At 49.1% G+C, this 26,337-nt stretch overlaps 1 protein-coding gene across 2 annotated transcripts in view; it reads left to right on the forward strand.

Moving 5' to 3' along the window:
• Nucleotides 1-26,337, forward strand: part of NFATC2 (nuclear factor of activated T cells 2) — a gene marked incomplete at both ends in the record, with an annotated part of 72,574 nt that overhangs the window by 1,966 nt on the left and 44,271 nt on the right. Inside the window, 4 exons of one of the 2 annotated variants that reach the window (XM_082292575.1) lie at nucleotides 5,875-6,901; nucleotides 8,178-8,346; nucleotides 18,889-19,091; nucleotides 21,074-21,246. In XM_082292575.1, coding sequence (XP_082148701.1) covers nucleotides 5,875-6,901; nucleotides 8,178-8,346; nucleotides 18,889-19,091; nucleotides 21,074-21,246 — 1,572 coding nt within the window. Of the gene's footprint in view, nucleotides 1-5,874; nucleotides 6,902-8,177; nucleotides 8,347-18,888; nucleotides 19,092-21,073; nucleotides 21,247-26,337 lie in introns of those variants that run through there. The other variant, XM_082292576.1, reaches the window with a different exon arrangement.

Genomic DNA, 26,337 nt, shown 5'->3' on the forward strand with positions numbered 1-26,337 from the left:
GATTGGGGTGAATGTTTATTCCTGATAAACAATTTTTTTAAAGGTTGGAATTGTGGAAACACAATCTAAGCTTGTGTTTTAAAAGTAGGACCTATATCACAACTTGTTGTCATGGGAATGCCAGAAATTTCCTTCCTGAAAGTGACTGACATTCAGTAGTGCTTGTGTGTGCCTGGGACAACAGGAACATGGACTGTTATAAAAGCAGCAGGGAAAAGAAGGGTCAATAAAAATCCTATCGTCAATATTATTAATATTAGATATTCCTCTTGAAGCCAACCAGGTCCAAAAGCAGCAGTGCTCTACAGAGTGCTTTTTACCTTTACTTGCCAGACTTTAATTAGCAATCTTCTCAGGATTTGCAAACAAGAAACATCTGCTGAACTCAGGGGCCTGCCCAGGTGAACAGGATTTGGGGAGTGTGGGCAAGGCACACACTGTGCTTTCAGGTTGAAGCTGTGATTTCATTTGGCCATGGAGGATGTTTCTGTGTCCTTTAAACAAAAAAGTGGTGGATGCATTCCCTGCAGGGTTCCTGTGCAGGTGTTGGCAGTGGTATGCCAAATTTTAACTTATTTTAAACTAAGGTGCTGCACGTCCTTGTTTCTTAGTGGAGAGGCTTGACAGAGAGTTAATGAGCATTTGCAAATGAGCTCCTACAAACAGCGCTCCCAGAGGAGTATGTTCTGATAACTACTCTGTGTGTTCTTTCCTAACACCTGTTGTTGGCTACTATGAGAGACAAAATAGCTGGAAATACCAAAATCCAGACAGTGCTCTGCTCCAGCAGCTCCCTTCGTGCAGGTTTATTGGGTGTTCACTGTGTGATGATCTGCTGAGAGGTAAAGCTGCCACATAATTTTTAATGTTTGAGGTCAACCCTTCTGGGAGCTCATCCTCTGAGGGTTGTTCTGCAAATCCAAACAAAACCCATGTTTAAATAAGATTCCAGACAAAATCCTGCCCTGAGACAACAGGTAAGAATGCAGATGGGAAAGAATATTTTCTCTAGGCTCAGGCTCTTTCTGTAGCTCATTAGACTCTCAGACTGCATCTGGTGATATGAATCTACAAGGTCTGTGTGTGTGTAGTGTGGAGAGGGGAAGCAGGGAGCATCCATAAATATTAATATTCCTCTAAATGCTTGTTTGTATGTAGACAGGCTCCCAGGGACATTGCCATGTCTTGTAGGTGTCAAGCCCTGAATAATTTGCCTCGTTCCTTTTTTTCTTCTCCCAGATGCAAAACTATTAAAAGGAAAAAAAACTGAAAGTGCATGCAGCTGGGTCCTGGGGCTGGCTCAGGAACACAGGAGGCAGTGTTCAGCCCTGCCGTAAAGAAACAAATATGCACATCTACCAGAGAATTCCAGATTTCACTCAGGAAACCAGCTCTCACTTGGAGCTTCCAAGCAGTTAGTGTAAATAACAGACAACTCAGCTTTTGAAAAATGCAAAGAAGCTCTGGACTGGCCCCTTCAAATGACAATAAGCAAGTTAATTAAAAAAGAAAATCGACGCTTTTACTTATGCAAATGAGGAGCTCCAGTTAAATCCTGGGAGCTGCAGCCAGCGGATGTGAGGTCAAAACCCAACTTGTACCCCTGCCCTCCCTGGCCTGCACAGGGCTATCTTTAGCTTTTCCTAGAGGATGGTTTGGATAAACCCAGCATGGAATGCAGCCACTCGGGTGAGCCTTTATTCCCTAATTTCATGCTAATTGGCACGGTCACATTTGGCCGACTGAATGGCTTTGAAGTAGCTGCCTTGTTTTAAAACAGCACAGGGTGGCCCTCGCCAAGCCACGTGTGCCCACACTGCTGTGGTCCTGGGCTTGGGGAACCTCGGGAGCCTTTTCCTTTTCCTTTCTGCCGTTCAGAGATGTGTGAAAAGGAGATTGGTAAATCAAGGGTTAAGTCCTTCGAACCCGAAATCCCTTGATCTCTTTCACCTGTGGTTCAACTCTCCCTGGGTTGTTAAGGGTACTCTTGAGGGCCTCCCCTCACCTGGGGAGGCTGCCCAGCTTCCAGCTGGTTGATGGAGCTCCCTGCACCCTTCCTGGGCCAGAGGAGCTGGTTTGGTGGTTATTTGCAGTATAGCAGCATCCAGAACCCTGCTTCATTTCCTGCCGTGGTAAGAGAGACAGGCGTGGGTAAAACCTGTGGAAGAAAGGGGGAATGAGAGCTGGCAGCTTGGGTGGGATCCTAGAGGGCTTGAGGGTCAGACTGCTCTAGGTAGGGGAGTTGAGTGCCAAAGCTGACTGAGAGCATGAGGAGGTGCCAGTGTTGCTTGGCTAAGAAACTTGCTTTCTTTTAACCCCCTGTCAAAGCAGAAGGATCTTTTGGTACTGAATCAGAGGGTGAATCAGCACTGAAACCTCAGGCTGGGAAATGCCTGAGTGCAGGGAGGGGAGGGGGGAAGTGCTGGAGCTGCCCGTGCTGAGGAGGTGTTTGTGAGATGTCCATGAGAAAAGCAGTGGAGAGGACAGTGCTTTGCTGGAATATCCCAGTCTGTGTTCTGGGATGCAGTATGTAGGAATTGACGAGCTCTTGAAGGTGGCACAGCCTTCAAGGATCAAAGCTGTATCTCTGGGTAACCGAGGTTTTCTGGTTGCTTCAGTCCTTGGAAAACACCTTTGCTGGGCTGATCCATCACATACCTGCTCTCTTGTAAGGGGTGCAGGGCTCTCACTCCTTGGGGAGCCCAGCTAGAGGGTGGCAGGGCTGTTCCCTGCCATCCCCGGTGTGGCAGAGGGCCGGCACTGTGAGCTTTGCTGCCCTGACCTCCTGGAGCCATTTCTGTGTCCTGGGCTCCGTGTTCCCACTGCTATCTGCAAGTGCAGAGAGAAAGCAGCTGAGCTGCTGGCGAGCATCCCCTGCTCCTCTGCCCCTCACAAAGGCAGGAGCTTGACGCTGTTTACAAAAGCGAGCTCCTGGTGGTGGTGATGCTCCTCCTCTCCTAGGGCTGCTGGCTCTTGTCTGTCCTTCCCTCGAGCAGACTCCTGACCCCAGCCTGTCTCAGCCAAGCTGGCCGGGAGCGAGTAGCCAGTCCCCTCCTGCTGAAGCAAAAAGCAGAATTTCTGCCGATTTCCGTGGAAGAGCCGTTTATTTCTGGGAGCAGCACTTGCTGCTTCACCCGTCTGGCCGCTTCCCTCCCCGGTGGGGTCAGACCTCGCGTTGGAGCATCCCCGGCGTTGCCGTGGGGACAGACCGCGACGTCACCGGCGTGGGCAGGAGCGGCCGGGACAGTGATCTCATTGTGCCTCTGCAGCTCTGCAGGGCCGGGAGAGCTCCCCAAAGCCCCAGGCCGGGCTCCTGACGAAGCCGTGCCGATGAGTCAGGGCTGCAGCCGCTCCCCTGGATCGCAGCTCAGCCCTGGGCACGGCCGGCGCTGTTCTGGGCACTCCTCAAGGCAGCCCAGCGTTTGTCTGCAGCCGTGCCCACGATCCCGCTTTACTGACAGTGGGGGGAAGTAAATATTGTTGCTGCACAGAAGCTGTGGGTGTTTTCTTGGCCAGGGGCTGCGGCCGGGGTGAGCTGTCCCGGTGCCCGCGGAGGCAGGGGCAGGCTGCGGCTTGCTGCGTGTCTGAGCCTTGTTATTCATACCTGGAACGTGGATCCTCCGGGAGCCCGAGTGCCAAGGGAGAAAGAGCTCTTTTAAACACCGTATTTCAGGGACAAGCAAAGAAAATGTGGGTTGTCTGAAGCCCAGTTTTTGATGGGCGGTCACTGTGGGTGGGGGGGTGTGTTTGTTATTCAGCACACTTTAAATGCTACACGTGCATGTACAGACACCTTTGCTTTTCCCATACCCCTCAACGTGAACCCACCCCCAGTGGATTTGCTGCTCGGTGTGGTGTGAGGAGTTTTGGTTCCGTACCTGTTGTCTGTATCTGGCACAGATAATTCAGTTTAACGTGTGTGGTGGGGCAGCTTTAGCTGCGGCTGTGCTGCATGGGGAACTGAAAGGGTCACCTGTTCCTTGATGTGAAGCTGTTCAGCCTGGAGAGGTTTTCTGCTCCTGCTGGTCCCTGCACAAATCCTGCCTCGAGCCTGGCATTCAGCCTGGCTCTGCTTGGTGCTGGTTTTGCTCCCTGGCATCAGCTGGAATCAGGGTGATTCTTCCGAAAGCGGAGGAAGCAATGTTTTGGGTCTGTGGGGGTGTGTTACTCTGCTCGTTCTGGAGACGTGACAAGGTCTGTTCAAAGTGAATCTCAGCAGCAATCTCGAGGCTTGATGTGTCAGACCTGAGTGATGGGGATGACACACTATTCCTGAGTGCCAAAGCTCTGAAATCAACGGTGCTAAAAATATGTTTGGCTTAAAATTCAGTGACTCGTTGCTGTTCTCCTATCCCCAAAGCAGCTGTGTGCTAGGATTAAAAGCCAGAGGGAACCTTAAGAAATGTGCAAGCTGGACTATCCTGTGCAGCTCCCCTCCTGCCCTAGACATTCTGTGTGTTGGTTTGTTTGCTTGGCTCTTGGGGTTTCCCACTAAACACAAAGGCTCAGCAGTTCCTAAAAATGAACAGAAATCCCCTGAAAATAAGTTAAAATCTCTCTGCATGTAAAAGCTTCACTAGGAACTTCCGCAACTTTTGCAGAAAGCAAAGTCAGCTCCTCCTGCCTGGCTTTCTGTATATTTTCTCAAGGGAATTGCTGCCTCATGTCATGTAGGAGTTAGAGAAAATGCTGGAACAGTAATTTAAATATTTAAATGAAACCCTCTTTGCCTGTGACATGCACTGATGTGTGCCCAGACCGAGCAGATGGTGTGAATTAATCCCAAATTGTGGAGTTGTTTTGGGTATTTCCTGCTGGATACACTGAAGTCTTTAAAAACATACACAGATCCTGGTAGTGTTTTGCATGTTTTTGTGTGATGACAAATATTCTTCAGCTCCCAGGCTGGGGCAGCTCCAGGAGCTGATGTCCGTGGGAATACCTGCCTTGACTTTGCTCTCTGGGATGCCACTGGCATTGCACACCCTCGGGATGCTGTGTTCCCCAGAAGCATCCCTTTGCTCTGCACCCTGGGGATAGTTTGCAGAATGGGAATCTTTGAAAATTGAGGATTTTTTTTGCACCAGCAGAGAGAGGGCTCTACTGAGCACTTACTTGTTGTTGTGTATTTTATAATCCCTCTCTGAAAATATTCCTTGGGCTGAAATTGGAATGTGATTGCCCTTAACCACAGAACTGGATTCTTTCTCCCTCTCTCTCTTTTCTGACAAATGTTTGTGAATGTGTTTGCTGACTCACATGAAACCTGTCACTAAACTTGCTGTCATGATACAGAGCCAAACAAATCATCACACAGAACTGACTTTTCAATTTAAGAGTTGGAGCTCAGCTTTGGTTCATGAAGCCTTTCCTGGCTGGGCTTGGCTGTGTAAGGAAGATGTTTTTCCCTTCACCAAAAGCTGTTCCTCGGCATTTGGTTTTAGGTAGATCTGTTTGGAAGCAATTCTGTGATGTGCTGGTCTCAGTCCAGCTCCTAGTTGACAAAATGTGACCAACATCACAGCCGCCGAGTTGTCACTAAGGGTGTCCTTGGCAGGAAGGGCAGCCCTGCCATGGACAGAGGGGCTGGGACGCTGCTGACCTGTCCAGGTGATCCCTCAGGTGAGGCTCAGGCAGCAGGAGCCCGGCTGGAGGTGTTTGCAGTCCTTCTGTCCATGCTGCACCTGCCCTGGGCACTTGAGCTTCCCTGGCTCTTAATCCAGTACTTTCACAAGCATTAATTGCAGTTAAAAAGAATTAAATAATAACCTAATATCAGATCACAATCAGTTTATAAATATGCATTTTTTAATCCATGATTGCTCAGCTTCTGTAACAATATTTACAGTCTTAAAGAGACCCTTCTTTTTCCAGAAGAACCGACTCCACATAAAACCAACAGCCCACCCTCTGGAGTTACATACGCTCATGATGTCTTGGACTGTGGCCTCAAGCCATGCCCCCTGCCTTTTTCTAGCCTTTCTGCAGATCCCATGGGCAGATATGGACAGCCAGATAGCATAGGGCCAACACCTACACACCCTGCCAACGCTGCAGGGGCCTCTGCTCCGAGCCCTAGGATTGAAATAACTCCATATCATGAACTGATTCATTCAGGGGGTCCCTTCCGCGGCAGAGACACAGATGTTCTTTTGGTAGAACATCAGTCAAACTCAGCCACCACTAGCCCGAGGGTTACCCTGCCTGTCCCTGGCTTTGAGGGCTACAGAGAACCACTGTGTCTGAGCCCAGCTAGTAGCGGCTCCTCTGCAAGTTTCATTTCAGAGACAAATGTATCTCCTTGCACATCACCATGTGTTTCACCAAATAATGGTCCTAGTGATGACCTTTGTCCACAGTTTCAAAACATCCATACTCATTATTCTCCTAGAACCTCTCCAATAATGTCACCACGAACAAGCATCACGGAGGAAACCTGCTTGGGACGCCATTCACCATCACCCTGTCCCAACTCAAGGTCTTCGTCACCAGGTGCAAAACGGAGGTACTCTTGCACTGAGCTCTACAGTACTCAGCTGCCTTCCACCTCTCCTCGGCAGTCACGGACCCCCTCTCCACAGCCCTCTCCTCGCATCCCCCTGAGAGAAGACACCTCTGCAGTTACTTACACGCAGTTGGCCAGCGCTCCCCTTTCCATGGATGCTATGAGCAGCCTTCCTACGGATCCTTCCTGTGGTGTCCCCACGAAAATTTGGAAAACCAGCCCTGATCCTTCATCCATGTCTTCCCACAAAAACAGCATTCCATGTCACGTCTTTCAGACTGTTGACTTCCACGGGCCTTGTGAGCAGGAGGACAGGAGAAACTCGGCCCCAGAATCCATTCTGTTGGTTCCTCCATCCTGGACAAAGCAGCTGGTGCCTGCAATACCCATCTGCAGGTATGTAACCCTTCTTGTGGCTGTGTTTTCCATGTTTTCATGTGGTGTGGTGTCCTCTGTTGTGGCTGGTGATCCCTAGGAGTGTTTTCTTGGGCAGGTTCTGCTGGAGACCAGAGCTGAGTGCTCAGGGACAGCATTGGTTAATGGAAGCCCAGTCCATTATGATTCCAAGGGATGAAGTCAGGGTTTTGAAGAAACATCACCAAAATGGTTCATTGATAGCACAGTGCAGTACAAATTCAATTTCCAAATGCTTTGTCTGAGCAGATTGCAGACAGCCTTTGACAAAGGCTGAACACTCTGGTGCCATCCTGCTGCTCTTAAGATGCTGGGATTGATTTGTAAAGTTGCTTACAAATTTCCATCAAGGATGAAAGGGCTTTAAATAATGCCTGGTTCAACACAGAGCTCACTGCTCCAGGTCAGACTGAGCTTTCGGTCAACTCCAGCGGCTTAGTGTCGGTTGTTAGTTTGTTAATTGTGCCTTAGCCCAAATCTCAGCCCTCCATTGTTTGGCCCTTTGGCATCTGCCAGGACCCAGAGTGCCAAGAGTTCGACTCAGCTCCCAGTCCCTGCTGGCACCCTGTCAGTGCCATCCTGCTGGGCAGTGAGGTTGTCCCCGCGCTGACGTTATCCCAGGCTGTTCCTGACCTGCTAAACACAAACTGTGAGTGAAAGAACACAAGCTGTGAGTTCCCTTGGCTTGTCAGACCGGTCTGGCAGCAGCCTGTACTCACAGAGTAAGAGTGGTTTAAAATCCAGTGCAAGCTTTAGTTGTACATCACAGTGTATTCATTTCACTCATAAACCCTTATGTATTTTCATAACAGGAAAGCTAGTACCAGGTAAGAATATTTCGCATTTTATTCACGTGCATTTTAATATTTCTGGAAATCATAACAATTGTTAATTTACACAACTGGTAGGTAATGGTAAATGAAGTTAATATTTCACAATATGTGTTCTGTGATCCAAGTTTGAGACACACAGCAACAGCTAGATAAAACAGGCATCTTTGCAAAAATGTAACTGCTACAGATATTTTTGTTTAAGAAATAGAAATATTCTCTTCTGCAAGGAGATGGGCCCACAGAAATTATCTTCTCAGCAGAGCTTGCAGTCAAATGTGAGCAGTTCAGCATAATCTCATGGGAATTCATAGCAGACCCCTAAATGTTTCAGGTGGGGCACTAGGAGAAAGGGGGGATCAGGGCTTTGAGAAGTCATATTCTCAGGAGTTTCCCTGGTGTTCTCTCTCTCTCTCTCTCTGTCCCAGTTTGCCTGTGCAGTCCCTCCCGCCCCTGGAGTGGCCCCTGTCCAGCCAGTCTGGCTCGTACGAGCTGCGGATCGAGGTGCAGCCCAAGCCCCACCACCGCGCGCACTACGAGACCGAGGGCAGCCGGGGCGCCGTCAAGGCTCCCACCGGGGGCCACCCCGTGGTCCAGGTAAGGCTCTGGGGACTCTCCCTGCAGGAAAAGTTCATTTCTGAAATGCTTGCTGGGGGCTGCCCCTGAAAGAGCAGCACCCTGTGAACCTGCTTGTGAAAGTGCTTAAAGGGTCTGAGCTGAGGTGTGGTGAAGTCCAGGACTTCAGGAAGGTTGGTTTGGATTGGCTTCTGAAAGCTCAGAAATGCGGGCCCTGTATTTGCTGCCTTTTCTGGGCTTGTGTGATCCTCTGTCACTTAGGACTCTGTCGTAAGGTGCCTGGGGAAGTCTCTGCTGAAACAAGGGAGCAAAATTCAGGCTGCCGGTGGTGGAGAGAACAAATCTGTCCCTTTGCTGACCTGAGAGGTGAATGAGCTGAACCCTTCTTCTGTTTGGAGTGTGAACAGCTTTTCCTTCACCTTTCAGAGGGTGGTATAAAATAGTGGCTGAGTAGCTGCAGTGTAGCCAAGTGGGGGCACATCAGTCATTTCCCTCATTTCCCCTGTTTTCAGCCCATGTTTCCTGAAGGAAAGCCAAAGCCAGGCTGGGGTCGGGGCTGTGCTGTGTCAGTGGGAATGATGTGTGGGAGCTGGACAGGTCAGCCACAGCTACAGCCTTCACTAAACAAAGTTGGGCTGCATCCTACAGATGTTCCTGACACACTCAGGACTTGCAGGAACCAGGAAAACATTAACATTTGTGTGTAATTTCAAGCATGTGATCAATACCACTAATTTCACTGGGTTGATTTGTGCTTGACTTCAAACATATGTTCAGTATTCCCCTGCAGGCTCACCCCCTTTTAAAATCAAGCCATAAATTGTTAAATCAATGAATTTGTTTGCTTTGATGGAGCTGGATGTACCTGTATGGACTGGGTAGTTGAGTAAAGGGTACAGGGTAATATTAAACAGCAATCAGTTTGCCATACCTCAGTAATGCGGGATTTTTGGTTTGAGTCTGACAAGCTCATAGCCTCCTGTGGTGTGTTTGAAGCTACAGAGATGCAGGAATGAAACCAATCAGCGCTTGCTTCTTTCTCAGTTTGCTTGCAACTACAGTATCATTTACCTTCCCAAAGTATTTCTATCAACAGGGTGCTTATTGCAATGAAGGAGTTTCTTGTGACATGGAGAAATAGAATTTGTTTCCTTCCTGTAATCAATATCAATCAAAGAGGCATTTCTATTTTCTGTTGAAGACAGGAACCAGTATTGCTAGTTTTATCATAATTTGCTATCAGGCTTCAGGATCTAAAACTATAAATTCAAATGTCCACATTAGTTCCCCAAGCAGATGTGCCTCTGCACAGCTGTGCCTGCATCTGGGGAAAATATGGACAGTTTCTTTCTGAAGGTTTATTGTAAAGCTGGGAGTATTTGTTGAATTTGTGTTCACTTGAACATAACCAGGTTCATATGCATGCCAGGCAATGAGATAGTTGCACCTGTATGGTTTATGACATCTGAATCTGGGGGAGGCTAATAAAATCCAAAGTTTTCATGTCATAAGTTATTTGCCTTCAAGGGATCTTTTTTTTCCCCCTCCTTCTTTCCCCTCAGTGAAGTTTAACTTTCGTGTTCTTGTCAGATGCAAACAGAGTATTTTTCTAAAATACCTCTTTTTAAACAAATATGATTTAAAAACCCCAAAACATTAAATTAACCCTCCATGTGACTAATTACCCAGCTGAACTTGCTGGCAGAAGAGATCTTGGCTGGTTTTTGCAGCGCAGTGTTGCCCTGCAATATTTATTTTTTGGAAAGTGCATTTTGCGTGCAGATTTCTTCTTTTGGGTGTTCTGAAGCTACAGACCAGCAGATCTCATATCCTCCAAGCCTTATCTTGTGGTTTATCTTTCTGATGCTGCTTCCTCTTCTTCACGTGTCAAGCCCTGAGAGTTTGTGCTCAAGGCTCTGCACCAGTTGTGTACTCCAAGCATGGCAGGAGAAGAGTTTGGGTAACCAAAACCTCTGGGAAGCTGGACCACGCGGAATAGGGCATTGGCTGTGTTTGCCAGGAGGAGGGGGAAGCTATGGATAACATGGAATGTTCACACACCTGATTTCAGGGCCACGGAGAAGCACAGGCTCCCCGCTCAGGTGTCTGAGTCACTCTTGGGATGAACCTACAGCTTGTGTTAACTGTAGAGGAACTCAGGTTTTAGGGATGAGTTGGATGTGAGTATCCCTTGGATGCTGAAGTGCTGAGAATAGTCAGATCTTTTGTAGCAAGGACAAAACTGAAGTTTCCGTGCTCCTTCCATCCTGCAGGTCCCCCCGGGCACTGCGACCACAGAGGAGGGGGAGGCACGTTTGGTTCCCAGCTTTTTTCCCAGAGTTGAAGGACAGCTGCTGATTCGTAGCCAGCTGCTCCAGTCAAGGCTGTGGAGGAGACTGTCCAGTAGGAAAGGCAGTGGCTGCTCCTGTGCAAAGAGCTTGTGGATGTGACTGGGATAGAGTGGCAGCCCAAACACAAACCTAGAGTGTAATGGTAGAGGTTAAATCCCTGAGCCAGCTGTTTGCCTTGGTACAACATCCAAATGCAGACCAGGGCTACAAAACCCCAGTGCTCAGGTGAGGGCAGAGGAAGGCACAGGGACCCCCAGCCCCCCACCCCTGTGTGTGCCAGGCTCCTCCTCACTTCTGCTCTGGAACAGGAAAGCTGTACAGAGAGGGGCTCCTGCTCAGCACAGCCAGCCCAGCTTTCCCCTGGGTTTTAACTTTTAAAATTGTGGCGACTTTTTATTTTTCTTATTAAAAAGAAGCTGGAATGGCAGAGTTGTTAGTGGAACTCACAGGAGCTGCTTTACAATAACAAATGTATGTTCCACTTTCCTTTTATATTTGAATTTTGCCGTCTGTGTTTTCTTGTGGTTTCGCAGTCAAAGGAGACATTGTTTCTTAGCCTGGGCTTCCCATGGGGCTCTGACTTTTAACTGTATGTGACTTCCAACATCCAGCTAATTCATTGGTGTGTTAGTGAAACCGGAGCCTTTGATGGAAACTCAAAACCCACTCACGGCTCCGTGGGGTGATTCACGCTCTGACACTCGGGGCCGGGCTGGAGCCACGCTCCTGCCGAAACCCCGACCAGCCCGCCCAGGGGGATTTGCTGCCGAGGGCACGTCCCAACAGTTGAGTTTGTCCTTTTCCCCACCTTCCCAAGGCCCCTGTGCAGGGAAGAGCAAGGCCAGGCTGTGCTGGACCCAGCTGGTGCTGCACAACATCTTTGTGCCACTCTCGGGGCCATCACTTCCCTGTTCTGGAGCTGGATTTTGGCTCCTGCAGGGATTTTTCCCCCAGCTCAGGAGCAGCATGTGACAAACCACCTGCACCTTTCACACCTGATTTACCTGCAGGACTACAGGGCTTGTTTGCACAATGGGATCGTTGTAGGGGCCTCTTGAGCTTTGAGCTCTCAGCCGTGGATTTATTGACTGCTGTTCCATGTGCTACTGCAGGGGTTGATGTGCAGTGGCCAAACCACAGACTGTAGCTGCATCTGGGAAATTCTCTTCAAAACTAATGTGCCATCAAATGTAAGGGTAGGTCAGCGGCCCTCATGCTGTGCTGCAAGCATGGCTGTACCTTTGAGTTAGAGGTGAATGAAAAGCTCTCACTGAAACTTTTGAGCCAAATTCAGAATATGTTGCTTTGATGGAGAGGAGTTTTGGCAGAGGTGAGGGGAAGCAGCATGTACCAGCTGGTTTGAGGGGGATGCCTGGGCTGTGCAGGTTATGTGGATTAGAAATACTCCCGGATGGGACACATGCAAGACTTAGGTTATTCTTCCCTGTAGGAACTGTGGATGGGGCAGTCAGTGTGCTGCAAAGCAAAGCTGGAATGTCTGGCTGTGTGCCATCAACGTGGACACTTCCAGCACAGAGCTCACCCCATTCAGGGCATGCTGCAGGATCTGCAGAGGAGTTCACACAGGGCAGACAGTGTCCTGTAAACACTAGGGCTCTCTGCTCACGGGTTTCCCTGCCCAGCTGGGGCTGGTTCCACAGTGCCTCTGACAGCTGGCAAGGGTCCAGCTTTGCTAACTGGCAGCAGAGCCCCATGCTGAGGAACTCCCTCAGCGTGGTCCTGTCAAAATCATCCAATTTACACCCTCTGATTTACTCGTGGCACAGCGAGTTCTGTCGTGCTGGGGAGGTTTAGATCTTTTGTCATGAGTGTGCATGGAAGTGCTTTAATGACACAGTTGGTTTCCTTAGCCAGCTGTGAAAATGAGATCTCCAAATCCTCCTCCCTGTACATGTGCACTGGATAGATGCATTGTGCCTCTTCTTTTAAACTGTCATCTGAGATAGTCAAAGCATCCTGAAAACAGGATCAGCTCTTCACAGGGCTAGGGAAACTGAAGCCCAGAGAGGAAACAACTTGCTTCCACTGCAGCGTGAGGTCAGTCAGGAGCAAACACTCCCCATTGCTTTCTCCCAAGAGCTGCTGTCTCTGTCCCAGACCTGTATTAACCCCATCTGAAAGCAGAAATCCCAGTAAGACACCGGGAGTCTGGTTGTCATTTACTGTAAGGAACAGCAGAGCAAGTGAGATTCAGTTCTTGGAATTTTGACAAAACTGTCATCAAAATAAGAAACACTTAAAATTGAGTATCATAAAAAATCATAATTTAGCAGAATCAGATGTTCAAAAGATTATCTTCAGAGGCCTTTTCAGACAGCTTTGGTAGGGAGCAAAAGGAACCAAGGCAGATATTTCCTTCTGGTTTGCGTTCCTTTGCTGTGTCCCAAGTACATTAAATTGAACAAAAACATGTGAGAAGATTCAACTTTGTTGCTCAATGTCAGCTCTAACTGAAGCAGGCCGAGGAGCTGCTACATGATACAGTGGCTGGACGAGGTCTTTGTTGAATTCCTGACAGCTATTGATAGGCCACTCTGCCTGAGACAATGCGGTGACATTTTCCCTCTTGGTACAAGTATTGTTGAGCAAAGACCTCCCCAAAAAAGCTCTTGACATTGTTGCAATCAGCGGCTATTAATGATGGGGATTAATGATCAAATCCAAGGCTGAAGCTGCTTGCAGCAGGAAGGAGGGGCAGAATCGGGGCTGTTCTGCCCAGAACATCTCCTGTGTGCAGCAGAGGTTGTGAAAGGCTGCTGGCATGGAAAGCGGCGCAGGGCCCGGTGCAGGGGCTGGAGCAGGGCCCGGTGCAGGGGCTGGAGCAGGGCCCGGTGCAGGGGCTGGAGCAGGGCCCGGTGCAGGGGCTGGTGCAGGGCCCGAGCAGGGGCTGGTGCAGGGCCCGAGCAGGGGCTGGTGCAGGGCCCGAGCAGGGGCTGGAGCAGGGCCCGAGCAGGGGCTGGTGCAGGGGCTGGTGCAGGGGCTGGTGCAGGGCTGGTGCAGGGCCCGAGCAGGGGCTGGTGCAGGGCCCGAGCAGGGGCTGGTGCAGGGCCTGGTGCAGGGGCTGGTGCAGGGCCCGAGCAGGGGCTGGAGCAGGGCTGGTGCAGGGGCTGGTGCAGGGGCTGGTGCAGGGCTGGAGCAGGGGCCCGAGCAGGGGCTGGTGCAGGGCCCGAGCAGGGGCTGGTGCAGGGCCCGAGCAGGGGCTGGTGCAGGGCTGCTGTGCGGTCCGGAGGCTCCGGGAGGCGGCTCTGGCTCTGGCCGGAGCGGGGGAAGGTGGGCGGGGGGCAGCGCGGCTCCCGGGCAGCGCCGCTTATCTCCTGCAGAGCAGCAGGAAGGGGAGCCGCGGAGGAAGCGATTTCTCACGGCTTTGTGTTCGCTCCTCATTAAATGCTGCTCGCCGGGCTCTGTTTTCCCACTTCTCGCTGCCGGCCGGGATGATCCGTGTGAATCACCCGAGCTGACCACACACAGACACAGCCCGAGTGGCTTCCACGGGGACAGAGCCAGTGATGCACAGCTCATGCACCAAAGCCCGTGTTACCCTGAGCTCGGAGACCCAGGGAGCTGGGTGCTTTCGAGCAGATAAAATCCCCAAGCCTAGTGAATCGATTCCCGAAGTTTACATTTTCCTTCTGGCCACGGCTTGCGTTGTCTAGGCAGGAAGGTGCGTGCAATCAGCTTTAAAGATGCAGCTTTGTACATCCCAGGGAGAAAGAGCAAAGTGCCCGACAAGCAGGGCTCTGTGGGGATGAATGGGAAATAAATTACTGCCTTGTACTCACTAAGGCAGTCGGTCTCTCACAGGTTCTTACTGGGGCTATTCAAAGATGCCAGTAAGATTTGCAGATGCTGCTGCTTTTGTCTTGCAAAGCCCAGCACTGCACGGGGGATTTTGATGTGCAAGAGCTAAACTCGAAATCCCCAAGAAAACTTGGCTCTGTAACCCATCAGTGAAAAGGCAAAGCTTGCAGTGCTGCTGGGAGCTGAGGTGCTGCAGCTGCTGAGTGCTGCTGAAGTGCCTGTTTGGGCTGCTGGCAGGACAGGGTCAGCATTGCCTGCAGCAGGGCACAGGGCATGGGCACCATGGGTTTCTCACTGGGCTCTGGCTGCTCATCCCCTGCAGGACCTGGGAAATCACTGCCCCTCCATGGCCTGACTTCTGGGTAAGAATAAAAAAGTTATCTTATTTATTTCCTATGAATCTCTCTTTCTCCTGCTAATAATGTAATTCTACATAAAATACAATAATATTTAAATTCAAGAAAGCATATCCCAGATTGAAAGATCTAAATTTCAAAAGTTGCACTGAATTCTCCCTGTAGAGATAAGCTGTATCTATGGGTGACCACCTCCAGAATCTTTAAGGAATTTGCCTTGCTTTCTGACTCTGCTGGCAATTTATCCCTTGATTTTAGCACAAGTAAGCAGTGTTGCAGCCTCACCTGTGCAAAGAGATTTGCTCTTTGTGCAGCACAGCAAAGGTGACCCTTTCAGATGCCCCCAGCCAGGGTCACTGCCAGCTGGCGGGTGCAGGGTTTGGTTTGTCTCAGCACTGGGTAGGGAATGATGTGGATGGGAATTTTTAATTCTGGCTTTAAGTGCTGTGTATTTGGAGCTGGGGTCTCAGTTTGTGAGGTGACCTGAGTTTTGAAACAGTGCAGGAGAAGAAAAGTGTTTCATGTGCCTGATGTGTGCTGTCGATGCCTGTGGTTGTCGGGGCCGTCACAGGGGTTGTGTTGGGTGTGTAACTGAACAAACTTGGCAGCTAAAGGCACATCTGCTCATTTTTTGCATGCAGAATTACACAGGTGCCTTCCTGCAAATGGCACTCCAATCCCCCCCTTTCCCAAATTTGATTGGTATTGATCCATGGATGGACTGCAGAATGAATGATTTCTGCAGAGGTGACACGATGCTTTGAATCGTGCTACACATTTCTATTTTGTTTAGAAACCCAATCATAGCAGCAAACCAAACAAGAAAAGTCTCCTTGTTTTCTGAATGATGTTATTTGTTTATCTGCCAAAGTGCTTTGCATTTCCTCAGGTCACAGACCAGCCCATGTCTGGCTATGTTAATATTATAAGAGTTAGGCAAAAGCGAAGTTTAAGAAAAATCTTTCAACTGAAAGAAATAGGATCTTGAAGTCCCAAAATAGAGTATGGAAAGGTACACATCATGTCTGGCTTCTCTTTCCCCTTGTGGCAAATGTGACTCAAAGGAGTTGGGTTTTTTCCAGCTCGATCTGTATACAGTTTGGGGGAGTTTTATTGTGAATAGGTCACCTTACGATACACAAAAATATTTCCTCCCAGAGTTCTGTATTCATAAATCTTTCTTGATCCTCACTCTCTTGAAACTGAAATCCAGATGATTTCATTTTCTTCATGGAAAGGAGAGCGAGAAAGAGTGAAGGCACACCTTAGTGTGGGGCTGGTGCTCCCGTGGAAGGGCTTGGAGGGAGCAGCTCTGATGAGCAGAAGAGCAGCACTGAAAAACGGAGATTTTGCAGCAGCTTGGTTGTTGCTAAGGGAGGGAAAAATTAATTTCAAAGTTATTTTAAAAAGCATTTTAAATCTTCACTTCTCAAAGTTTGTGTAAGGGTCAAATTTATTCCTCCTTTGCTTCGCCAAAGAAAAGATCAGCGCTTTGGTTAAATGTTAAAGCAGCTGCCTGGCATAGTGGAGGTGACTGTTTATTGACAGTGGCACTCTTTAGTAGTTCAGTTTCAAGAAGAGCCATATCTCTGAAGCACAGCTCTGATGTGTCCTTTCATTCTAGCCCACAGTGAATTTTCTCTATAAAAAAGCAGCACAGATACTCTGTCCCTGCAGAGCAGGGTGAGCATCGCTGTTCCCTGGTGCACGTAAAGAGAGAGGCTGTGTGACATGACTGAAGCTGTGATAAATTGGTGGTGAAGCTGAGTGTAAAACTCTGATTTTAAAGCTCCTGGCTTGTTTCTGTGGGCTGTTCATCTCCACTGTTTGTTCCTAAGTCATTCTGCTGTGTTCATAGCAAGTGAAAGGTAGATGGAAACGCTTGTGGTAAATGATCACCTGTATTAGTCCTGAAAATGTAATCAATTAGCTCAAGATTAGGACAAACCCTTTTAAATAGGGACACTCGACTCTTTCACGTGTATTTTTTTCTCTTTGTATTTGTGTTTTATAATGCTATTCTGATTTTACAATTATGTCATCCTACAGCATTGCCATAATGCCATAAATTACCAAAAATATGTTACTTTCACTTTCTTCCACTGACCAAACAACTGATTTAAAATCTGGTCCTGTGGAGGATCAGGAGTTCTTTTACTGCGTTTTATGCCCCTGGGCCAGCAGATAATACAAACATTGCCATATGAACAGGGAATCAATTCCTGTCTTCTCTGTGTGCATTTGTGCAACACACACCCACAGACATGCACGTTATTGGATGGCTATGAACAGTTGTGTCTTGGGAACTCATTCTGTACATGAGCAAACACCACTTAAAATTACTTTTAAAGGTGGTCAGTATTAAACCCTGTGTATGTAGCCAGTTCTGTTACAGCTGCTACTGACTGTGCTCACTGGGGGCAGATTTTCTTCAGTAATTTGTTGTCTGTTTTCCTCCATTTCGGTCTCCCACCCATAACTCTGGGATTTTGTTCTGCCAGGACAGAGGGTAGAGCAAAAGCTGCTTTGCTGTCACTTTAATAACCCCTCCTGTCCAAAGGATCCTCTCGTTGTAGCTGGATCCACAAAGAATTACTCTGTCAGGCATGACAATAAACACACTCAGTAATTAAAAACTGCTCTTCCCCCTCGCCCCTTGTGAAGACAGCATGGCTTTTGGTGATACAATGGCTTTTCACTGAAGGCCAGGAAATGCTGGATTTTGAAAGTCCCATACTTAGGGTGAGTTTCCTGTGGCTCCCAGTGGATCTGGGCTGCGGATCAGGAGGGGCTGATTCCTCCATCAGTGCCTGTTCCCAGCAGATCTGTCATTTTGGTCTCTGTTGCCTTTCGTCTCCTATACGCTTTATCCATTCCTAAATCTGCCCGTGGCTGCTGCTGTATTTATCACATTCCTGGCCACGCTGCGTCTCCAGTCCCAACCCTGGCGCTCCAAGTCCGGCTCCCTGCTCCTCTCCTGGCTCCCAGAGCCAGCTGGCAGCTTTGCACAGAGCCTCCTGCCCATTCCCCTCCTCACCATCTCCCGAGGTATCGGAGGTGTCTGGGCTGGGCTCTGCAGTTTGGTCTCGCACAACCCCTGCCTAGGGCCTGGTGCCTTCAATGGAGCTATTCATGCAAGGAGAGGCTGCTCACTCGGGCCCTTGGCTGGAGGGGTCTCTGGGGCACAGCCCCTGTCTTTGTGTGCCTCCAAAATATGTGCTGGATGAGGAATGATAGCTCTGGAAGTGAGTGTCGCCTTACATTACCATGCTGGAGGAAGGCTGCCAGCACTGCATTGATGCTGCATGTGGTCCCCTTCCAGGGGGGAATTAATCCTTCTATGCAAAGATACCTCCTGCTGACTGGTGAAAAGAAAAGAAGGAAAAAACCCTGGTTTGGCCATGAATACCATTAGCTTAATCTTCCTTTTCTCTGATCTTCCAGTACTATTTGCTTTGTATGGCTTCATCAAGGTTTTGTATGTGGACAGAGTAATTGAAAACAAATTTAGCATGTCTCAGACCATAAAGTTCCCTTTCAGCTAGATCCCAGGCTATGCGGTAGATAAATGTCTGGTTCTCATTTTTGGTTATGTGAGAAATTCAGAATGGTTTGATTTGTAATTTTGAACGTTAATAAAGAAGGAGAAGTTTCCTTGTCTCCTGGCCTATGGAGGTGTTCTGGCTTTCTTGCAGCAAATGCTGTTTATAAAAATGTTACTTAGTACAGGAGAGTCAGTTTGTGTCCTTGAGGCCAAGAAACCCCAGGCTCTAAGGTCGACTGAGACATCCTTGTGCTGTTCAGTCCCAGACCCAAAATGCCATCTCTACCTGTACAGGCAGTGTTTTAATGCAGTGCAAGAGGAATTGCTGAAGGTGAACCAACAGCTTGGGGAAGGATGAGTTTCAAAGAGCGGTGAATCAATGCCAGAAATCTACATTTATCTATAGCTATAGATACATGTCTGCAAATCTCTTTGGTTTCCTGAAGGCATTGCAGGCCCAGTGTGTGATAGGAGATTTTTAATGTCTTGCCAGCTGCACGGGTACATGGAGAACAAGCCCCTGGGTCTGCAGATCTTCATTGGCACCGCGGACGAGCGCATCCTCAAACCCCATGCCTTCTACCAGGTCCATCGCATCACGGGCAAAACCGTCACCACCACCAGCTACGAGAAGATCATTGGCAACACCAAGGTTTTAGAGATCCCCCTGGAGCCCAAAAACAACATGAAAGCAACGTAAGTAGATTTCTTTTTATTAGCAAAGCTGAGGTGGATTAAGTTGGCACTGAAGTTCTTTCTCTTTGGAAAGGAGTCACTTAAAAGAATAATGATGCTCTGGAGGGACGCCCCTTTCCAGCACGCTGGGATGATTTATGAGTGCAAGACCCTTTTTACAAAACCAGCTATAAGCCCTTGGGTTAAAGCTGCTGGAAGAGTTCCCATTCATCAGGTGACCATGCAGGCACCCCTGCTCCCTATTCCAATTGCTGCAGTGACTCTGCTGTAATCACAGAATGGTTCACGTGGGAAGGGACCTTAAAGCTCACCCAGTGCCACCCCCTGCCATGGGCAGGGACACCTTCCACTATCCCAGGTTGCTCCAAGCCCTGTCCAGCCTGGCCTTGGACACTGCCAGGGATGGGGCATCCAGTGTCTCACTAATAATCCATCATCTTCACAGTCACAATGGGTTTGTAGTGCACTCAGGAAAAGAAGACTCGAATCTAAGTCCTTATGCTGCAGGGACAAGTGAGGAGCAGGGGCAGCAGACAGAGGAAAGGTGTATGATTAATTTTACAACATTTAATGGAATACAAAACATCTCTTCTGAACTCCATCAAGTGATCTGGCCATGAAATCTCCTCTTGTAATAGGTTAACAGAAAAGCAAGTACAGGCACATCTTGTCTGTATTACTCCTTCCAGTTTTATGGAGGCAGAGGGATGAAGTGGGCACCAGTCTGAAAACTTCAGGCTTGAATGTGTGCCAGGCAGCATGAGAGTGATTGCTCTGCAGAGGGAAGAGCTGTATCTCCATCCTTCAGAGGATCCTGACAAAATTGGCAGGGCAGTTGTATTTTTAGGCCCCCCTACTTCATCACAAAATCCACATTATTTCTTCATATTTTTTTAGAAAATATACCTCATTCCTAACAAGGAACCCTGGAGTAATAAACCTCTGCACATCTGCAAGGGCAAGGAACAGCGTGGGTGTAGGAAACAGCTTGGGGCTTATACCTCCCCAAACGTGATTTTAATTCCTATCAAAAGGAGAGAAATGATGTGTTTTTAGAACTGATATCAAAATGGGCTGGCAGTGCCTGCTTAGTAGCAGTGCTCACTGCCCGCTCTGAGAACTATTGCTGAGCTTGACAAATAATTGTCACATTTTCCTAACACAGGCATGTTTGCAAGGCTACCCTGGACTCTTGAGAAGCCAGCCTGCACTCACACTAAATACTAAGTTGCAGTGCTAATTTAAGCAATCCAAATCCTGTCATTGCTGCTCAGCCCCATCCTGCTCCCTGCACCCTCCCTTTGTGCAGGGACACAATGAACAGGACACAGTGAATGGGAGAATGAATATCTGCTCTGCCAGGCTCTTACCTTGTCTGGGAACATTGTCCCAGGGCTTTGGAGGATGACACCGTGACCTGGGCCAGGCTGCAGAGCCCAGCTGTAGCAGTAGCACCCACCCTGTGCAGAAGGAGGAGAGAGCAGTTTGGTTCCTGCTTTGGAGCTGAATTCCACATGCCTGGATGGTGCAGGCAGTGGGGATTCTGTAATCAGCTGCCTCAGCTGCTGTGATTCCCCACGGAGCTGAACTGACCTAAACCAACCTGCCCAGGTGTGGGAAGGGCTGCTGTGCAGTCCCTGGGAGCGGGGCTGTCGGGAGAGCTCCTGATGGAGGCTCCTGCCCCGGGGTGGGCTCTGCCTTAGCACAGGGGAGATAAGACTTGGAGCTATAATGCTTGGAGAGCAGCTTCTGCTGTTGCCAGAGAGTGGGGAGAGATCCAGCAGCATCCCTCATGTGCTGCATGTCTGGCATTTCTTCCCCTGTAGCCGCTGAAATGGGAATATCTGGATCCTAACCAGAGCAAGTACTTAGAGCTGTTCTTAACCCAGAGGCCGAAGCAAAAGAGCTTCATCCCCCTGAGTGTCCCCTGTCCCAGCTGCTGCGAGCAGGGGTTGAGCTCAGGGCCGTGTGTGTTGTTGCAGCATCGACTGCGCGGGGATCCTGAAGCTGCGCAACGCGGACATCGAGCTGCGCAAGGGCGAGACCGACATCGGCCGCAAGAACACGCGCGTACGCCTCGTCTTCCGCGTGCACATCCCCGAGCCCAGCGGCAGGATCGTGTCCCTGCAGGCGGCCTCCAACCCCATCGAGTGCTGTGAGTATCCCTGGGGCCTGCTCCTCTCCGTGCCGTGGCTCCAGGCTGGCACCGAGGGCAGACCCACCGTGCTCCGCTCCTCTGTGCCAGCCGTGGAGTGACCGCGGCTCTTCCCCGCACGTACTCCCTGTTCTGAAGGAGGCTTGGGGGGGCTGGTAGCTCTTCAAGGTGCTTGGAGCTTGTGAGGACAGCAAGCTCCAAGCTCCAAGTTTGGGGACTTCTGCAAAGTTTATCTGTTAGCATGTTGCTGTTGGATCCTGCTGCTGTCGGGTGCTCCCTGGGAGCAGGAGCAGTGTTGGGGGTGTGTGCAGGGACACACGTGCACTGTCCCTGTTGGAGCACAAGTGTGCAAGCTGCCTGCATTCCTGGCTTTGAGTGGAGGCACAATCAGAACTTGTCATCCACAAACTGGCGGTGGCTGGAGGTTTGAGTTCAGACTGAGCCGGCTCCAAGCACTGTGGCCAGTCCTGTGTGCCAGAGGAGTGACCAGAGTCCTCTCATCTGAGCTGTGGCAGGAACGCAGCTGAAATGGAGGGACAGGTTTGATGCTGAGGCTCAGGTGCATTCTGGTCATTGTTTTTTCTAGCTGTCAGTGCCAAGGGGTGCACAGCTCAGGAGGCTGAAGCAGGGAAAGCACAGGTTGTTCTGGTATTCCCCTGAGGGACAGAAGAAAACTGGCAGTTTTGATTTCTGAAGTGCAAATCCCATAAGTGTGTGAGCTCAGAAACCTGCACCTCCCACTCATTGTAACGGACTGGATCCTGAGAAAGAGAGTCCCCTGATGAGGTGCCCCCCGTGTCACAGTCATTTCTGGAAGGGCTCCGCCCACTTTGCTGGTTCCTGTGCATCCTGTGATGCTTTTTGTTGGTAAATGGTGCCTTTTTGGCGGTTTGGGGATTTCACAAATACAAAATGAACAATTTTCCTCTCCCTTTGTTGAATGACTCACCTTTTTAGCAGAACGTGTCTTGCTGTAAGTCAAGTGAAGGAAAGCCATTGAGTTTCTCATGTGTGAGTTTTATTTATCGAGATGCAGACTTTATTTAAATACAACTGCTTAGAATGAGAGGAGCCAGTTTTGGGTGGGAAATCAAAGTGGCTAGTGAATTATTGATGGCAACTCTTTAAAAAGCTGTACAAATGAGTAACCAAAGCAAGGCTGGGAGAGGATGATGGGTATGAATGATCTCTTGGCAATGTTTATGAGAAGATACCAACTGTCAGAGCATTTTAGCAGCTGAGTGAAGTCTCTGGGCACTGTGATGGGGAAGGGACAGTAGTGGGAGTAGCCAGCACCTCTGTCCGTAGGAAACCTTCCTGTTCCTCTGTGGGACCAGATGGCTGAAACAATAGTGGCCTCCACCCCAAACGTGTCCCTGCTGAAACAAAGGTCCATTTGCTAAAGGAAGCATTCAGTGAGGAGCTCCTTGGGTGGAGAAGCTCCAGGTGTTACTCCTACACCCTCTGGGCAGGAAAACAGCACCAGCCCAGGGCAGGAGGGGGCTGGTCCCTGGATCCTGCAGGGAGCCCCACAGATCACCCCCCACTTACTCAGATTCTCCTCAGGAAAAGCAAGTATGAGTTGGCCAGGCATTTCTGGGGCCCTTCCACAATGGCACATTGTATTTGTGCCCATCACCACAGAGTGTTCAGGCAGAAATCCGGGCACGGTTTCCAGAATAAGTCACATTTTTTTGAACTGTGTGCACACACCTAATTTGCCTGTGCAGTGAGGGCTGTGGCAGTGCCTTGGTTAAGATGTTGAGGCATTTATTCTGAGATGTCTTTGCATTGATGAGTCTTAGGGGCATAAAAAAGCCAAGAGTGGAGATACCAGTATAAGTGGCGTATTGTTAGTGGGGTTTTTTTATAATTAAAGTATTAAATTGTTGGCTGCATAGAAAGCAGCAAAGCTCTTACAAGAAAAAAAATGTATTTGGTCCCCAAGGAAATAAGGAAAGAAAGTTTTATTTTTGGAATAGTGGACAGATACACAGGCAGTTTGGAGAGACACGTTAAGGACTGTGCTTTTCTGAACTCATGGAAGCAGGGTATGAAGTGATCTGGAGGCATGAGCCTCTGCCATTTAGTGTGTATGTTGCATATTTAGCACTGTTTATGCATTTCAGTAGCGCTTCCTGATCTCAGCCCAGTTCTGGGAAGATGGTTAAAAACATCAGTGGGCTCAGCCAATATTAGTAATGCAGCCTAAATCTCACTAGAGATGGCAGCCTCAGTTTGTCCCAGACGATCTGCACACCTTGCAGAGCTCCCAGGCAGTCTCAGGTAAGCTCAGGTGCCCCGCCAACAAGGGGCACTGGGCTGGGCGATGTTTTCTTCTTGTCCCACCTTCTGTGCTGCTGGGATTCACTTTTTTCCCCTTTATTTTCTGGTTTGTTCGGGTTTTTTTGACCTGGCCACCTGAGAGCCCTTACCCTCAGGGAGTCTCCTCGGGATCCCTCCTGTCTGGCAGCAGTAATAATGTCCCTCTGGGAAGGCCCTAGAGAGCAGCAGCTCCAGGATCACGGCCCATCTCCCTTCCCGGGGCTCCCCCTGAGCACTGTTGCTACCAACAGAGTATCTGAGTGCTCTCCTCCCCAGAAGTTGATCCCGAGGAAGTCCCACCAGTGTCAGCAGATCATTAGCTGCAGTGAAGCAAGAGCTGTGAAATAGCTGCATTTCAGAGCGCTGTTTGGTTCCACCTCATCTGTGTCACATTCAGCACTTGACAGATTTTCGGAGGGGATTTCACAGGTTCAAAGCATCATCCGCAGCGAGTTCCTCCCCTGGCAGCTGTGTGGGAGCACTGAGGGGGTGATGTGTTGTTAAATGATCACTTGTGCCTTAAAATGGACCTCAGATCCAGACAAGCCTGCACATTCAGCAGCTTTTTCCTCCTGTTGCCTGTTGATTTATGCTGAAGCCACTGAGGAGGCAAAGGCATTTGAAATCCCTCTGATAATTGTAGCAACAGGCCATCACTCAGCCAGGTATAGGAAACCACTCTCTTGTAGGTGTGGTGCTGGAAAGGTGAGAAAAATCCCTTCTCGTGGTGTTGGTCCACGCTGAGTCAGTGAAATGACAGCGAGCCCCACAGGAGAGCCAAGTGTCCTGCTTGGCCTGGCTCCCTGCTCCCCTCAGCCCTGCTCAGGGCTGTGTGTGTCCAAATGTCCATCCCTGCTGGGACAGGTCAGTGCTTCAGGCAGGAACCAGCTCGTGTGGGCGAGTTCTTGCTGTACCAGCAGGGCTGTGACAGAGCTGCTGGTGACATTGCAGGTGAGGGGTTACTGAGTTCACTTGTCCCTTCAAACACAGACACTTGGCAAACCATCCCTGGAGAGGTCTGACATTTGCAGACCGTTGTTTTCAAGCCATGAGGACGATTTCTGTAACATCAGTTCCATTCCTTTGCCTGTCACCAAGAGCTGGAGCTCATTTCTCTGGGAGTGGGTGATCTTTGGTGTTACAGAAATTGTTGACCCTGGGCTCCCTCTCCAAGAGATAGGTTTGTCATGATCTCTGGGAGCTCAGGCTGGGTGCCCCAGCCTCTGCAGTTGTGTTTTCACTCCTCAGCTGAAGCATCCTGGAGCAGAGAAGGAGCAGGGTGGGAGTCCAGGGTAGTAGGGCAGCTTGTTTTGCTCAGGCTGACAGCAGCCAAAAACTGCTTCATGCAAATGTCTGAGTGTGAGGCTCAGGAGTGTCCCACACAGTGCCCCAGATTTTATTCTAAGGGATCCTGGTTAAACCTTCCCAAAGTCTGCCACAGTTCTTGCTTTGTAGAATCTGTGGTTGCTGATCCTGAGCTGTGCTCATGAATCCCTTAAAATGCAAACTTAAATTGCACTTGGCACGAGAAAAGGAGTCTAAAAATCTCGTTCTTATAATAGATGTTCCTAGGTGGTAAAAAACAAAACAAACAAAACTTATTGCTAAAGAACCGTGTGTCCATCTAGAGGAATTTAAATAGTTGCTATTATTGACCATATTTTGTTCCATTAAATTGGGTCAAATTTCTTATTTCCCTTTAATCAATTTCCCTGGAAGTTTCCTTTATTTTTCTCTCCTTCTAGTAGATTTTCCCATAATATTAGACAATCTGAGCCTATGATTTGTGACACATTAGTAACTACAGAGGAAAGAGCTAGTCATGTAAAAGAATGTTGTCTTGGCAAGCCAGTGAGAGCTTTTCCTCAGCTGGGAGTTGTGCTGGTTGGAACACAGCAGCAGGCAAGAAGGAGCCTAGCTTTATCCAGATAGAAAAGCAGAAACAAATGGTCTCTTTGCACGTGGGAGATACCTATTTGGAAGTTTAACTATAACCATGATTATTATGGGAGTATCATGGTTTCCAGTTGAGTTAAATGAATTTTTTCCCCCTTTCATTTCACCTTCAAGACAGTCTCGCAGTTGGCTGCAAGTACAGCTGACAGAAAAACTGGTGCTTTCTCTAAAGAGAACATTTTCTCTCTCGAAGCACAGAACGTAAAAGACAATTCTGACAACATCTGCCACTTTGAACGTGCAACCAAAATATCTCAGTCTTTGAGGTGTGAGTCAGAGCGAAGGGAAATGCCTGCCCCTTCTGCAGGCTGCCAGCCTTGCTCCAGGGGTAAACTCCTGGTTACTTCTGGTCTTTGCAGTGCTGCTGGTGGTAAAAGCAAACAGCCCAGCACACAGACTAGGGATTGCTGAGCAGAATTTCAGCTGAGCAGATGCCCTCCACAAGGGATTAAAGGGAAATGCTGTGCTTGCCCACAGAGCTGATTGACAGACAAGTGAACCGAGGCCATGGTTTTCCTGTCATTAATCACACACTGGCTTGGTGAGCTGGCTGCAGTTCATAGAAAGTATCACACTTATCTGACACTGCTGCCATCGGTGCTTGTCACTCCTCCTTTGCGAGGACATCATAAATTATGTGCAGAGGAGGAGGTGGAGAAAAGCTCTCTATTTTTGGTGCTTTTTGCTTGGATGGCTCTGCACAAACTGCTGATTAAGTCTTGCTGGCAGCAAATTAGAAACTGTTGTCAGTCATACTGCGTTCTTCTTCTCAGAGTGTTTCGACCACATTTTCAAGGTTTCCCCACGAGG

This window comes from Coloeus monedula (genome assembly GCF_965178545.1).
Source record: "Coloeus monedula genome assembly, chromosome: 17".
Classification (NCBI taxonomy): Eukaryota; Metazoa; Chordata; class Aves; order Passeriformes; family Corvidae; genus Coloeus; species Coloeus monedula.